The sequence below is a fragment of the Myotis lucifugus genome, unplaced genomic scaffold (genome assembly GCF_000147115.1).
Source record: "Myotis lucifugus unplaced genomic scaffold, Myoluc2.0 scaffold_60, whole genome shotgun sequence".
NCBI classification, from domain to species: domain Eukaryota; kingdom Metazoa; phylum Chordata; class Mammalia; order Chiroptera; family Vespertilionidae; genus Myotis; species Myotis lucifugus.
Genome location: NW_005871108.1, coordinates 3,522,445 through 3,538,610, shown reverse-complemented (window position 1 = coordinate 3,538,610; position 16,166 = coordinate 3,522,445). Strand labels below are relative to the sequence as shown.

General features: G+C 43.8%; 1 protein-coding gene across 1 annotated transcript in view; it reads left to right on the top strand.

Annotated features, from left to right (window-relative positions):
* Positions 1-5,050: 5,050 nt before the first annotated feature.
* CDK5RAP1 (CDK5 regulatory subunit associated protein 1) overlaps positions 5,051-16,166 on the top strand; it is a 36,483-nt gene continuing 25,367 nt past the window's right edge. The window contains exons 1-5 of the mRNA XM_006089407.3: positions 5,051-5,139; positions 8,103-8,433; positions 10,617-10,720; positions 11,861-11,895; positions 13,301-13,401. Of these exons, the coding sequence (XP_006089469.1) occupies positions 8,124-8,433; positions 10,617-10,720; positions 11,861-11,895; positions 13,301-13,401 (550 nt within the window). The 5' untranslated portion in view covers positions 5,051-5,139; positions 8,103-8,123. The remainder of the gene's footprint in view (positions 5,140-8,102; positions 8,434-10,616; positions 10,721-11,860; positions 11,896-13,300; positions 13,402-16,166) is intronic.

The window sequence follows — 16,166 nt, the reverse complement described above, 5'->3', positions numbered from 1 at the left end:
CCGTGACAACAGTAATGAAAAAGTGGCTGCTGTCAGCCAGACAATGTACATACATTTCCTCCCCAGACCCTCATCACACATCTTTGTGGAAGGCACAGTGATCTCTATTTTACAGTAAGGACACTGGGACTCAGATGGGGGGAGTGACTTGCCCAAAGTCATACAGCTATGAAATGCCTGAGCCTGAATTTTCAATGTAGGTCTTTTTGACTTCAAGCTCTTGTTCACCTTAGAGACTTTCTGGCCCTGCACTATCCACTAGAAATATAATGTAAGCCGTACATGTAATTGCAAATTTTCTAGTACTAAAAAAAGTTGAAAAATAGATGAAAAGAAATGTAATAATATATTTAATTTAACCCAACAGGTCTAAAATACACTTCAATACATAATATAAAAATTTATTAATGAAGTGTTTTATGATTTTTCCTCATATTAAGTCTTTGAAATCTGGTGTATATTTTACACCTATACATTTATTTATTTATTTATTTAATCCTTACCCAAGGATATATTCCCATTGATTTTTAGAGAGACTGGAAGAGAGAGGGAAAGACAGAGAAAAATATCGATATGAGAGAAGCACATCGATTGGTTGCCTCCTACACGAGACCCAACCAGGGCCCAGACCAAGAGGAGCCTGCAACCAAGGTACATGCCCTTAACTGAAATCGAACCCGGGACCCTCGGTCTGCAGGCCAATGCTCTATTCGCTGAGCCAAACCGGCTAGGGCACACACATCTCTATTTAGATGCCAAATTCTCATAGGAAATACTTAATTTGTATTTAGATTTCATAAAATTTACAGTTTAAAAAAGTAGATCCACATATCTAACTTGTTCCTAAGTTTTCTTATAACTAAACTGAGTATCAGTTTTTATATTAAAATTAAATTAAATTAAATTAAATTAAATTCAGTTCCTCATTCTCACTAGCTGCATATCAAGTGCTCAGTAGTCACATATGTCTAGAGGCTGTTGTATTAGGCTAAGCAGTTCTAGTCAAACCTCTACAAGAGGAAACTGAGGCCCACATTAAGTCATATAACAAGCCAGAGTGGTTCTAGAAACCTGGGGAAATGCAGGTAAGCCTCCAGCCTTGCCCATCCATCCTTCCATCTGCCTATTGATCTTTTAAAAAAAGTTTTTATTGATTTTAGAGAAAGAGAGGAAGGGAGAGGGATAGGCAGATAGAAACATCGATTGGCTGCCTCCTGCACGCCTCCTACTGGAGATCAAGCCCGAAACCCCAGCATGTGCCCTGACCAGAAATTGAACCGGTGACCTTTCAACTCAACCACTCACCCACACTAGGCAGTCTGTTAATCCACTCTTCATTTAAGAAATATCTAGTGCTCACCTACTTTGTTCTTGTCCTTGGGGTCAGGAGCTGCTTTTCTGGTAGCCAGACTGACAGGTCCCTACATGCAGGGTAACGAAAGTGAGCTGAAGCTCTCATAATCAAACGTGTGACTCAGATTGGGCAGACACATGGAGGTAGCAGGGAGGCCAGTGGGGATCTGACCTGCTCTGGGGGGTTAGAGTAGTTTCAGAAGGAGACCTGAAGCTGATGTCCATCTGAAGGAGCACGCTAAAGACCAGCTACTACTGCAATCATGCTGTGGAAGAAAACAACCCAATCTCAGTGGCCATAGCAACAAGCATTTGTTTTCATGCGTTTGAGGCTGCAGTTGACTGCAATTTGACTATTAGGAGCTGGGTTTGGCTGGGTGGTTTTGGTCCAGGCTGTGGGTTGGGCTCAGGTCTCTTCTATGTTCATTCCTTTTGGAGCCCAGGAAGAAGGCCATAAGCTCTCAGGGCAGGCTCCTCTCATGGCAAGTCACTGGAGTTCAAAGACAAGCACCTTGCACAAGCACATTTACATCCTCTGTCTCTGTCTGCATTATATCTACTCTTACTTCATTGGCCAAAACAAGTCATGTGGCCGAGCCTAACATCATGGGGGAGGAGTAATTGCCCAGTAGCAATGAGAACGATCATCAACTTGCAGGAGTTAGTCAGGTGGAAGGGGTAATAGTATCCCAGGTGACAGATCCCAAGGTGGGGTGGAACATAGCACTCCCAAACACCTGGTGAAGGATTTGTTTTCATCACCTTCCCTGCTCAAGCAAAACACTGTACAAGACTCCACAACATGGCTCCTGAAAGTGGACCCTTGTGGTCGGAATGTGGTGAGTGTTGGGAGTGGTGGTGGGCAATGATCCCTCACCCCCATGTGGGTTAGTATGTGTGGGGGGAAGGATAATAGAGATGTTGGGAATGACTGGTGTGTGTGTGGGGGGGGAGGGGGGACAACATAATAGGCACCAGAGAACATCCCTCACACTGCCAGCTTTGCCCCAGGGGTAATTAGAGCTGGTAAAGAGTAGCTCTAACATCCTCTGACCAGCTGCCCCTGCTCTGGCCACAAAGGGAGAAGGTGACACCTTCCCATGGGACTGCTAGCAGAAGGTCCAGATTGGAAAGAGCACAGTTCTAAGAAGTCAGGAGACCTGGGTTCAAATCTTCCCTGACTTCTGCATTGGAAGCTCTAAAAATGGCTTTTGTCTGTTCTAGAATTCCTCTCTTCTGTGATTCTAAGGAGATAAGACTGAGAATAAAGAGGGAGGGGCATGGTGAAATAATAAGGGAATTGCTATGCCTGGAAGGACAGGCTCTATGCTTGGGGGTCACCAGGGAAGGAGAAGGAATGTTTTCTTCACTCACTGTGGTGGGTGGGAGGCTAACCCCCTCAACATAACTTCTATTAGGATGTAGGTGCTGCCACCATGATGGGGCTTCCCCATGGCCAAATTAGGACAGGACATCTTCCCTGGGCAGTACAAAATATGACAGTAAACCTATTTCTCCACCAGGAATCTTTAGATCCCAGGGTGTCTAGGAACTTGTCTCTAGAGTTTAAGAATTTTTCAGGAGGAATTCTGAAATTTTGTACTTTCATGATGCTGATAATTCCCCCCAATGACTCGATCACATCCTGAATTATCTGGAGAACCACAGTAAAAAAATAGAACCATAATACAATTTTTTGGCCTGTTTGCCTTTGTATATTTGACTGAATCAGCACCCAGCCATCATCTAAGGACACAGTATAAAAAAAAAATGTTTTCTTTTATTGTTGACAGTATTACAGATGTCTCTAACTTCTCCCTTTTTGGGCCCTCCACCCAATGCCCACCCCACCTCATGTAGACTTTTTTCAGTATGCTCAAACTCCTGAAATCCAGGTTTGTTTCCGTCATCCTCACTGCACCCGGACACCACACTGGTCCAGGACTCCACACTCTTGACAGCGGCACAGCTCCCTAAATGCTCTCCTGACTTGTTCCCACTCCCACGCCCAATGCAGTGTATTCTCCACACAGCAGCCCCTGTAGAGGCAATGAAACTGGGAGTCAGCAGGGGTAAGTAACTTGGCCAAGGCTATAATGATAAGCTTCAGAGCCTCAATGGGAACCCAATCAGATTGACTTTTGAATTCGTCAGTAAGAATAGTGCTTTGGGATCAGATTGGCTTGTGGCTGTCTCCCCTACTCTGTCTCATTCCCTGACTACTCCAACAGTGTTTCCTGAGATCACCGATATGCATTCAAATCTGTGTCTCAGGGTATGCTTCTGGGGAACCCAAGTGAAGACATAAAACATCATTTATTAATTCAACAAATATTTATTAAGCCCGTCTATGAACCAGACTCTGGGCTAGAGCCTGAGGATATTGCAGTGAATAAGATAGAATGTGTCCCTGCTCTCAAGGAGCTAAAAGTCTGGGAATAGGCAAAGACAACTAAAAACAAACAAGCAAACAAACAAAAAGAGTTATCATTTTGCATAGTGACAAGTATTGTGAAGAAAATGATGTGATAGTGATAGGAGCAGTGTATATGGGGTGGTCAGAGAGGCCTCTCTGAAGAAATTATATTTAAGCTGATACATGAAGGATGAGAAGGGGCCAACCATTAAACAATTCAGGAGAACATTTCAGAAAGAGAATAGTAAGTACAAAGACTTTGAGATAAACATGTGCTTGGGATATTGAAGGAATAAAATAAAATTATGTAGTTGCAGTTTAGTCAACTATAGAGAACATGCTAGAAGTAAGTAGTAAGAATTGGTTGGAGAAGTAAAGTAAGCAGAGGCCAGGCCATGCAGTTCCTAGGACATAACAGGAAACCTGAATTTATTGCAAGCCACCTTGAGTTGTCAGCCTAGGAGTGATGTGATCTGAGTTAACAAAACAAACAAACAAACTCTCTTAGGCTCTGTGTGGGAAATGGTCTGTAGAAACAAGGGCAAGGGCAGAATAGAAAAGTGGGAAGTGGACAGATTTGAGACATTTTGGAGTTAGAGCTGACAGGAGGACTTGATGACGGATTGAGGAAAGGAAACAAAAATGACTTCGGTTTCTCCTAGTGAAATTGGGAGGATGCTTGGGTCATTCACTGAGATGGTCAGATTGGGCAGGAACAGGTACCACTTAGATAGCTGGACTATGTGTGGATCTGTAACTCCAGCTGGGGTGCAGACTGGAGACTTGAATCCGAATTCTTTAACCTATAGTGCAGCGCTGTGCAACAGAAATAGAATGTGAGCCAATAATTTAAAATGTGAGCCATGTAATTTAAAATTTCCCAGTAGCCACATTAAAAAGTAAAAAGAGCCTGGCAGGTATTGCTCAGTGGTTGAATCAGGAGGTCATGGTTGATTTCCCCTTTAGGCACAGGCGGGGTTGAGGGCTCGATCCCCAGTTGCGGGGCTTGCAGGAGGCAGCCCATCAACGATTCTCTCCCATCAGTGATGTTTCTCTCTCTCCCTTCGTCTCTCTGAAATCAATAAAAACATATATATAAAGAGGAGACATTTTGTATTCTTTGTTCGACATTTAGAGCCCATTTTAACTCGCATTCACCACATTTCAAGCGCTCAGTTGCCACATGCCGGCTACTGGTGGAGGTTTTTCAAAACAAGGAACCTGCAGCCACCCGGACCTTTCGGAGAAGGCACTTCCGTTGGAACCATCCGGACGGAAGTCGCGGCGGAACGGAAGTCGCGCGTGCGCCGGCAGCTGTTTGGGTCAGGCCGGGAGCTTTCGCTGCGCGCTGGGCGTTCCAGTTGCGGGAGGTGAGCGGCGCGCTGGGCGAAGGTGTGCTGCGCACCCGCGCGGTGGCACGAGGGGCTGCGGAGGCTCCGAAATGCGCGGTGTTGGGGGGAGGATGCTTGCTGGTCCCGGTGCAGACCCTGGTGTCAGACTGTCGGGCTTCACACCCCAGTACCGCTGCCTACTCGTTGTGACCTTAGGCAGGTCACCCTCTTCACCCTGAGCCTTAGCTCTGTCACCTGTGAAGTGGGGATGCTATTAGAACCTGCCTCACAGAGTTGCTGTGAGGAGTAAATACGGTAATCCATGGGACACGCTTAGCCCCACATTGTAACCACCCAGTAAAATGTTTGGGATGCTTCATTGTTTATGTTTAGATATACGGAGATGAGGCTGTTGTCTCATGGTTTTTGCCGACTACCAATTAATTTCTGAGCCCCTTATTGTGCCATGCAAGCGTTTTATTTGTAGGAACACATTTGATCCTCACAACAGACATAGAGGAAGTATGTTACCCCTATTTCACCCAAGAAGAAATGGAAGCTCCCAGGTGCCCAAAGTTACCTGGCTGGGGAGCAGTTGGGTCAGACTCTAACTATAGGGTCTTAACCACAATGCTCCATGGGAGGGGATGTGGGCTGCAGATGTGAAGTTACTGAACACTTACCGCGTGCCAAGCTGAGTTTTTAAAGTCTTCTTTAATGCTCACATCATCTCCGGGAGGTGGGTACTACTTTTATTCTTTTACAGCTCAGAGGCAGGAATTTGACTTGCCCAGGGTCACACAAGTAGGAAATTGGTAACTTTAAAGCTCACACTAAAAGCTGCTGTTCTCTGACACTTGAAAGTAGGTTAGCACTGTTCCTGCCTAAAGTACTGGTAGCATATACAGCAGGTGATCAGCTGGGAGAGGTAACAGGCCATGTCTGCTCATTTTACACGTACAGTGCCTGATGTAAATATGAATGAGATTGGTTTCCTGCTTTCAGGCACCTCCCAGCTTATAAGAGATGGCAAAGTGTAATGACTCTTGTGAAAGAAAGTGATAAGGAGGCCTTGGGGACCTAGAGGAGGACCCCGACCTAGATTTTGGGAGGCGGGGTGGTCAGGACAGGCTTCCAGGAGGGAGCAGAGACCTTAAAAGTGTCATAGGAGTTGGCCAAGGCAGTAGAGAGAAGACATACCAGCCAGAGAGAACAGCATGGGTAAAAGCCTAGAAAACTAGTGACGATCAGTATAAAGATATCTGGTATGGATGGAGTGAGGCAGTCCATTAAGAAATGTGGTGGAAAGGATGTCTCCAAATCTTGTATTTTGAATCATCTGGGTTTATTCCTGGGAGGCAATTACAGTTTCTTATGCATTCTAGAGTTACTGTGTATACTTACAAATATGCACCTTAATGTTCCGCCTTCCTTCCCCCACAGATTCAAGTATAGCATACTGTAGGTAGTTTCTAGCACTTTGCTTCCTTGCTGTTTTAGTTTTTTTAAAAAATTTTTTTATTGATTTCAGAGAGGAAGAGAGAGATAGAAACATCTATAATAATAAAAGCATAATATGCTAATTAGACTGGACATCCTTCCGGATGAAGCCGGGGCTGCGAGGGAAGCCCGGGTCCCAGGTGCCTGCGGGGGTGGCCAGAGGGAAGCCAGCCCAGGTCCCGGGTGCCAGAGGGAAGCCGGTGCTGGCAGCTGGGGGAAGGAAGGCCTACTCTTGCACAAATTTCATGCATCGGGCCTCTAGTCAATGATAGAATCATTGATCGGCTGCCTCCTGCACATCCCCCACTGGGGATTGAGCTCACAACCCAGGCATGTGCCCGGACCAGAATTGAACTCTGACCTCCTGGGTTCATAGGTCAATGCTCAGCCACTGAGCCATGCTGGCCAGGTGCTTTTTTCATTTTTTTAAAATTGATTTTTTTTAGAGAGAGAGGGAGAGAAAGAGTGAAACATTGATGTGTGAGTGAAATATCGATTGGTTGCCTCCCACATACACCCTGATCAGGGACCAAACCCAAAACCTTGCTACGTGCCCTGACCGGGAATTGAACCCACAACCTTTCTTTACACAGGACAACACTCTCACCAACTGAACCACACAGGCCAAGGCTGCTTCCTTGCTTTTGCCATGTATAGATTCAGCCTCATTTTCTGACATTTCCATCTTATTCCATTGTATGGATATACCATGACTTACTTAACTAGTCCCCTATTGATGATGTTTAGATATCTTCCATTCTTTTGCTATTGTAACAAGTATCCTTATAAGTAGGTCATTTTGCCTATGTAAGAGTATATCTGTAGGATAAATATCTAGGAATGGAACTGCTTGGTCAAAAGATTTGTGTGTGTCTAATTTGATGGAAAATGGCACATTGCCCCATGTAAAGGTTGTGCCATTTTCCATCCCACCAGCCATGGGTGGGAAGTTTGAAGGCAGTAATTTGAGACTCATGGAGGATAGAAGGAGTCATTGATCAGGCATATGGTGCCCCATATTAGATATATTCCTTTGGTTTTCACAGTATTGGGAGACAGTGTAGCAAGGTGGCCAGCGCTGTTGCTTACTGGCTGTGGGAGCTTAAGTAAGTTCCTTAGCCTTTCTTGTGTCTTTCCTCATCTCTGAATGGCATAATAATAGTGTCTATTGCCTATGTTGCTTAGGATTGCTGTGAAGGTTTAATGAGTAAATATGCTTAAAGCCTTGCGAATTGTTCCTGTACAAGGTGCTACTTTATTTTGTCAGGGCTTCTCATCTCATCTCTACCACCCCTTTGTTTTGAAAATACACTGCCTGGATTTGCATCTCATCTCTGACACTCCTCTGTGTGATCTTGGGCAAGCTGCCTCAGTGTTTTCACCTGTAAAAATAGGGATACTATTGTTAAAGGTATCATCTACTTGAAGTACTTAGAGTAGTGCCCTGTACATTTGTGCTCAATAAATGTTGATGATGTCTGTTATTTTTTTTTTTTTTGCAGACTTTGAGCTGTTTTAGCACCATGCATCATTTACAATGTATCCTCCAAGCACAGAGGTGTCTGGGGTGGGGGCCCTTGACCTCTGTGTCCTGGCTGCTGCTCCGAACCTGCAGGGCACACAGCAGTTTCTCCGGCACCACATGTCCCAGTCCAGAGGGGCAGCAGGAGGATGGAGTTCGGAAGGATTTCAGCTCCAGGCTGGCTACTGGACCAACTTTTCAGCATTTTTTAAGAAGTGCTTCAGTTCCTCAAGAGAAGCTGGCTTCTTCAGATGTGGTGGACCCACCCCCGTATCTCACAGTGGATGAACTTTTAGGAAGGCAGAGAAAGGGTTGGTTTTACTTCTCGTCTCTCTTTGGGCTTTTTGCTTTGCTCTTTTCCAGCATCCAGGCCTGATTCTTAACTGTTCTTTTATTACATACCTGGCTTTGGAAGTTTAACAGTGTGGGAAGGCTTGCTAAGTTATGGAATCATTAAACTCCACCAAGTAACATTAATATGAAGGAACTTACAGTGTTGGTCCACACAACTGGGGGATAGAGTCCTGGGTAGTTCTCTCTTTGGTTACCTTTGGAAATCCTGTACTTTCTGTTCTAATTTTTAGATTGTCTTTAAGTTTTAAGGCAGCTTTCACAATTGGTGCTATAGAAATTCACTCTATATTTAGGCAGAGGTTTCCTTAGAGACATTATACAATCAGATAAATGCCTTTAAAAAGTTTGAAGAGAAATTAAGGGACAATCAGACCTTTCCCCCTTGCCCTGTTTCAAAAAACTATTTCCCTTTATAATTCTTAAAGATTTGGTTGCAGTCATAAGGTGAAAATTATTTGTAACTTGTTTTCATTTAACATTTTCCCCAAAACTACATTATTTATAATTAAATTTTTAAAAATTAGTACAAAATATCACATTTGTTCTGTACCATGATGTTTCTCAACCTGTCATAGTTGGACATTAGGTTGCTTCCAAATTTTTATATTATAAATAATACTATGTGTCTCATCTATATCTACATCTGTCTATCTATCTATCTATCTATCTGTCATCTCTGTCTCTCAGACATCTATTTGTTGTTCCACTTATTTATGCATTTATTGGTTGATTCTTGACCATGATATATTGGGATGATGCTCTTATCAAGTGAGCTACCTGGCAAGGGGTACGTGTGGATTTAAATTTGTTTTTCTTCTAGGTTGATAATCAATGCTGTCAGCTAATCCCTGCTTTTCTGATTGTTTTTATAACCATACTAGAGGTCCCTGTGCACCGGTGGGATCCCTTGGCCTGGCCTGCGCCCTCTCGCAATCTGGGACCCCTCGGGGGATGTCAGACTGCTGGTTTTGGCCCAATCCCTGCAGGCCAGGGGTTCGTGCACTGGGCCTCTAGTCTATACCAGTGGTTGGCAAACTCATTAGTCAACAGAGCCAAGTATCAACAGTACTTCTTCAAAATAGACTCGCCCAGGCCGAAAACTGACTTTTGCACATGGGCCACGAAGTTTCATTTGCACTGTAGGCGCGCCCGCATGTGGTATTTTGTGGAAGAGCCACACTCAAGGGGCCAAAGAGCCGCATGTGACTCGCAAGCCGCAGTTTGCCGACCATGGGTCTATACTAATAAAAGGGTAGTATGCTAATTAGACCGGATATATTCCGACGACCATCCAGACGTCCTTTTGGACAAAGCCGCAGAGGCTGCCTGAGGCTCAGGCAAGCCACGGATCGTGGCTGCTGCTGCCCAGGGCTGGCCCGAGACTCAGGCAAGCCGCCGATGGTGGCTCCCCAGCGGCTGGAGGCTCAGTTAGGGGGTGATCAGGCTGGCAGGGGAGCAGTTAGGGGATGATCAGGCCAGCAGGGGACCCGTTAGGGGCATCAAGCTGGCAGGCAGAGGCAGTTAGGGACATTCAGGCAGGCAGGTAGGCAAGTGGTTAGGACCCAGCGGTCCTGGATTGCGAGAGGGATGTCCGAATACCGGCATTCAGACATCCCCCAAGGGGTCCCGGATTGGAGAGGGTGCAGGCCGGGCTGAGGGACACCCCTCCGTGCATGAATTTCGTGCACCGAGCCTCTAGTATGCATATAAGATCTTTGGTTAATCTCTTCCCGCCCTCTCCCCTTCCCTCTGAGATTCATCAGTTCCATGTTTCCATGCCTGTGCGTTGAGCCTCTTCCCCCAGGTGGTCAGTGCACATCATAGCTACCAGTCGAAAGGTCACTTAGGTTTTTATATATATAGATAGATTTCCTGATGCTTAGGTGCAAGTTCTCCCCATATTTTAAGTGACATGACTTATATTTGGTGTGTGTATATAATGTAGTATTTCTTTTGTTCTGAAAAGCTGTCATTAATTTGGTGATACATCTGGCAATTAATGGTGTCTTAGAATTGAGGCAATAGAGGACTTAGTGGATAACCAGTAGCATCAAATATTTCTGGGACATTTGGGAAGGAGACCTTTGAGACATATGGTTCCTTTTCATCTGCCTACCATGGAATCTCCCTCTCATTGCAGTCTACCTTGAGACCTATGGCTGCCAGATGAATGTGAATGACACAGAGATAGCCTGGTCCATCTTACAGAAGAGTGGCTACCTGCGGACCAGTAATCTCCAAGAGGTACACGTATTGCCTATTTCCCTGTTTCCTGGATCTATGCTAAACTCTACATTTGTGCCAATTCTTAGATGCAGTTTCAGGAACAGGGTATGGCCTGGTGAGAATGAGTTCTTTTGAGTAAAGTATGTAGAATGGGACCAAGGTGTACATTTGTTTCATTATTTTTGAAAATCTTATGGTGGTGCTCACTTTCAGGCAAGGAACTAAGTTAAAGATAGACTGCAGGGGCAGGGTTGGGAATTAGTGTTTAATGAGTACAGAGTTTTAGTTATGGAAGGTTGATGGTGATAATTGCATAACAAGGTGGATGTATTTAATGCTACTGAACTGTACACTTAAAACTGGTTAAAATGGTAAAAGTTATATATGTTTTTCCACAATAAAAGATGTTTGCCTAGTATGTGGAAAATAAGATCTAATACCACACCAAAACACATGGACTTCAGACAAATCTTTATCCTATCATTTTAGAAGTTGCTAGATTTTGGCATATATATATTGATTTCAGAGAGGAAGGGAGAGGAAGAGAGAGATAGAAACATCAATGATGAGAGGGAATCATTGATTGGCTGCCTCCTGCATGCCCCCACTGGAGACCGAGCCCACAACCTGGGCATGTGCTCTTGAACAGAATCAAACCTGGGACCCTTGAGTCCACAGACCGATGCTCCATCCACTGAGCCAAACCGGCTAGGGCAGATTTTGGCTCATAATAAGCTCTGTTATCACGACATTACTATGTAGTTCATTTTCTTTCTTTTTTAAAAAGATAACATTTAAAAAATTTAAAGTATAGCTGTCATGCAGTATTATAATATTAATTTCAGGTGTATAATGTAGTGAATTGACATTTGCATAAATTAACTATTTTTAAATGTACAATGCAGTGGCATTAATAATATTCACAATGTTGTACAACCATGACCACTAATTCCAAAGCTTTTTTATCACCAAAACCAGAAACTGTATATCTGTTAATGGTAGTTCATTTTCACTGATGATGAAGTACTCAGATTTTTACATTTCCTTAAAAGTGTATTTTCCATATAAGTTTATAAGCAGGAAAAAAAAAGGGTCATGGGCAGTGATTCTACAAGGCTAATTTCATAACTTTCTTTTTTCTCCTTGCTCTTTACTCAGGCTGATGTGATCCTCCTTGTCACCTGCTCTATCAGGTGGGAATTTGTTCTTTACCTAGAGAGTGAATATATCTTATATAATAAATAGAGGCCCAGTGCACGGAATTCGGTGGGGGGTTCCTCAGCCCAGCCTGCGCCCTATCACAGTCTGGGAGCCCTCGGGAGATGTCTGACTGATGGCTTAAACCTGCGCTCTGTGGGGAGTGGGCCTAAGCTGGCAGTTGGACATCCTTAGCCCTTAGCGCTGCCGTGGAGGTGGGAGAGGCTCCCACTACCACTGCTGCGCTCAGCCGTGAGCCCAGCTCAGGGGGAGCGCACTGACCACCAGGGGGCAGCTCCTGCATTGAGTGTCTGCCTCCTGGTGTTCAGTGCCCGTCATAGCAACCAGTAGTTCTGCCGTTTGGTCGATTTGCGTATTAGCCTTTTATTATATAGGATGCCAGAGCTAACGGTGCCAGGCTGTCCTACCTGTGGAGATGAGCCAGTGGATTTGCAATTTTATGCACTGGAGACAGTAGTGATAGAACTAGTTGACATTTGCTGAGCATGTGCTGTTTGTCAGGTCCTGTGCTGAGCACTATACATGCACTAAGTAATTTAATTCTCACAACAACTCTATGGGTTAGGTGATGTTATCAAACTCATTGTATAGATGAGGAAACTGAGAGTGTGCTGAGTCACCCAACTTTTCCCAAGGTTTTTCTTGTAGCTAATGGCACATGTTTATGATGTTGTTCACATCGTAATGGTTAGGGTGCAGTCAGTGGCTGGGGGACAGAGTTCTTCTGAATGCAGATGAGTGGCATCCATTAGAGGTGAACATACCATCTTTCATACTTTGTTTCTTTGTACAAGGCATGTTATTCTTAATGTTTTCTCAACTGGGTGTACTATCAATGAATTAATTCAACATTTTTGTTCAGAGGGTTGTCTCTGTTACAAGATGCAGAACTAGGTATTTTGGGAGATTCAGAAATGAACTCTTCCTTCATATAAAGCCTAGGAGCTTAGTCTCATATGGGAACTAAGATAAATATATTAGTAGCTCTAACATCTGGTGAAAAGCACTAGGTAAAAAAATAAAAAAACAGAAAGGATCAATGCTAAGTACTGGGAAAATATAGTTAAAGTGATAGAGTAGTTAAAAGGAAGGAGGATAAACACTCCAGCAGTAGCGCTGGGGAAGGCTTTGTGAAATAGATTGTTTCCGAGTTTGGCTTAAAGGCTTGTCAGGATTTGGAGATGGGCAGGAAGGGCATCATTCTAGGAATGTTATAGCAAATGGTGGTTCTTCAATTGGCTCCCTGCCTACCTTCCCTAAACCTTAAGGTTAGGTATTCATTTAAAGAGTTGAAGGTTTTTATTTATTCCCATTGTCCTACGCTTTTAGATTGCTGTGTAGTTTATTCGCAGGCTTAGGTCTACCTCTTGATCTCTGCAGGGAGAAGGCTGAACAAACCATCTGGAATCGTCTACATCAGCTTAAAGCCCTGAAGACAAAACGGCTCCGTTCCCGAGTACCTCTGAAGATTGGGATTCTAGGTATCTGGTAATTTGCAGATTTTTGTGGGTTTTGAGACTTGGGCTCCATGTAGCTTTATGTACTAGGGTTTCTCTTAGAGGCCAGATTCCCAGTGTGTGAAGAAATCTTATATACATCTCTTGTACTTAATGTCAGAGGCTGTAGGATTAAATGAGATAAAGCTCATAAAATGGCTTTTTATAATGCTTTGAAGTAATAGGTACTCAGAAAGTGGTCTATTCTTCCTGGAGTCTAATGTGGCTCATGGTGACAGAGTTACGGATAGGAGAGCATTTGCAGTCTGAGGGGCTGCAAGCATAAATTTACAGTGTAGGCACATTTCATCTTGACTCCTGAAGCATGCTCGGGTGAAGATCTAGAACTGTGTTGACCAATACAATAGCCAGTAGCCACATGTGGTTATTTCAATTTAATTAAACTTAAATAATACTACAATTTTACTTCTTTAGTCTCACTAGCCACATAGTGACTGCTCAGTAGCCACTGGCTACCAGTTTGAACAGCACAGGCAAAGAACATTTCTATCATCTTAGAAATTCTATTGGACAGCTCTCATCTAGATAGTTTGGAAGCATATTTCAAAAATAAAGGTTCTGTACCCTCTTGTTTCTAGAATTTAGTTAATGTATGTAACCTTAAGACAGACTGTGTCCCTTGTAGAATAGTTAAATTCCTCTTGATGGTTCAAAACACAGTTGAAGTATATTATTTTACATAGATTAATGTGTTAAGTGATACAGGAAGATGGAAGGGTTAGTGGAAATGTTTTGTTTCATTTCAGTTCCTTCATTATAGAAATCCCTGGGTAAATATTGGAATTTTAGAAATCCCCCAAAGAGGTTTTTTTTAAATGGTAAAAATATATAACATAAAATTTACCATTTTAACCCTTTTTAAATGTACAGTTCAGTGGCATTAAATACATTCACATTTATGTGCAACTACCACCACCATCAGTTTCAGAACTTTTTCCTCTTCCCAAACTGAGACTCTATATCCATTACACAATAACTTGCCATTCCCTCCTCACCTCAGTCCCTGGCAGCCACCATCCTACTTTCTGCCTCTATGAATTTGACTAGGTACCTCATGTAATTAGAATAATACAATATTTATCTTTTTTTTTTTTTTTTTAAATTAAATTTTTATTGTTCAGATTACATTTGTTCCTCTTCCCCCCCCACATAACTCCCCTCCATCCAGTTCCCACCCCACCCTCCGCCCTCACTCCCCACCCACTGTCCTCATCCATAGGTGCACGATTTTTGTCCAGTCTCTTCCCGAATCTCCCATTCCCCTTTCCCCCCCAAGAATAGTCAGTCCATTCCCTTTCTATGTCCCTGATTCATTATAATCACCAGTTCATTCTGTACATCAGATTATTTATTCACTTGATTCTTAGATTCACTTGTTGATAGATGCATGTTTGTTGTTCACAATTTGTATCTTTACCTTTTTCTTCTTCCTCTTCTTAAAGGATACCTTTCAGTATTTCGTATAATACTGGTTTGGTGGTGATGAACTCCTTTAGCTTTTCCTTATCTGTGAAGCTCTTTATCTGACCTTCAATTCTGAATGATAGCTTTGCTGGATAAAGTAGTCTTGGTTGTAGGTTCTTGGTATTCAGCACTTTGAATATTTCTTGCCATTCCCTTCTGGCCTGCAAAGTTTCTGTTGAGAAATCAGCTGACAGTCGTATGGGTATTCCCTTGTAGGTAATTGAGTCTCTTTCTCTTGCTGCTTTTAAGATTCTCTCTTTGTCTTTTGCTCTTGGCATTTTAATTATGATATGTCTTGGTGTGGTCCTCTTTGGATTCCTTTTGTTTGGGGTTCTCTGCGCTTCTTGGACCTGTAAGTCCATTTCTTTCACCAGGTGGGGGAAGTTCTCTGCCATTATTTCTTCAAATAGGTTTTCAATATCTTGCTGTCTCTCATCTTCTGGCACTCCTATTATTCTGATGTTGGTACGCTTGTAGCTGTCCCAGAGGCTCCTTACACTATCTTCACACTTTCGGATTCTTTTTTCATTTTGGTTTTCCAATTGGGTGTTTTTTGTCGAATCTTTGGTTTGATTCTTATACTCGTCTGGTCTGCTATTGGGTATAATATTCTTTATTTCAGTCCGTGTATGCTTACTTTCTAATTTCTTTATCGTAGCATCGAGGGTCTCATTAGTTTTCGTGAGGCTCTGCACAAATTTATGGCAAGCCCTCAAAATTGCGATTCTTAGCTCCATATCCTCCATTTCTGTCATGTTTTTTTGTCTCCGCATCTTTTATGCTTTCTTGGTGCACCCCCTTGTGGTCTCTGTGCGCAGTCTTGTTCTAGCCAAGCCTTAATTGTTGTAGTTAACACTAGAGGGATTTGACCAGCAGACCGACTGGCTGTAGGATTCTGGGGAGGCGCTAGTCCTGCCCTTGCCTGAGGCGATCGGCAAATGTCTGTGCAGAGTGCCTGGGCGGGGCGGGCTCAACAGGGCGGGGGGAGGGAGCAGCTATGGCCGCTCTCAGTCCGTCCCCAAGGGCTCTGACTCTCTGTCCCAGCAATCGCTGCAAACCTCGGAGGAGCCGTAGCCAGACAGTCCTGCTTCTCCCGTTTGAGTTTGGGTCCCTAGAGACTCGCCCGGATCTGTAGCCCAGAGTCTGAGACTCACTCCTGAGTGAAAACGACAACCGCGCCCTCAGCCACCAGCCCGCTTTGCGCGCGCACCGCCGCACCACCGTACCTTTAAATTTTCCACACTGCGCCTCCTCTAAGCCTCGTA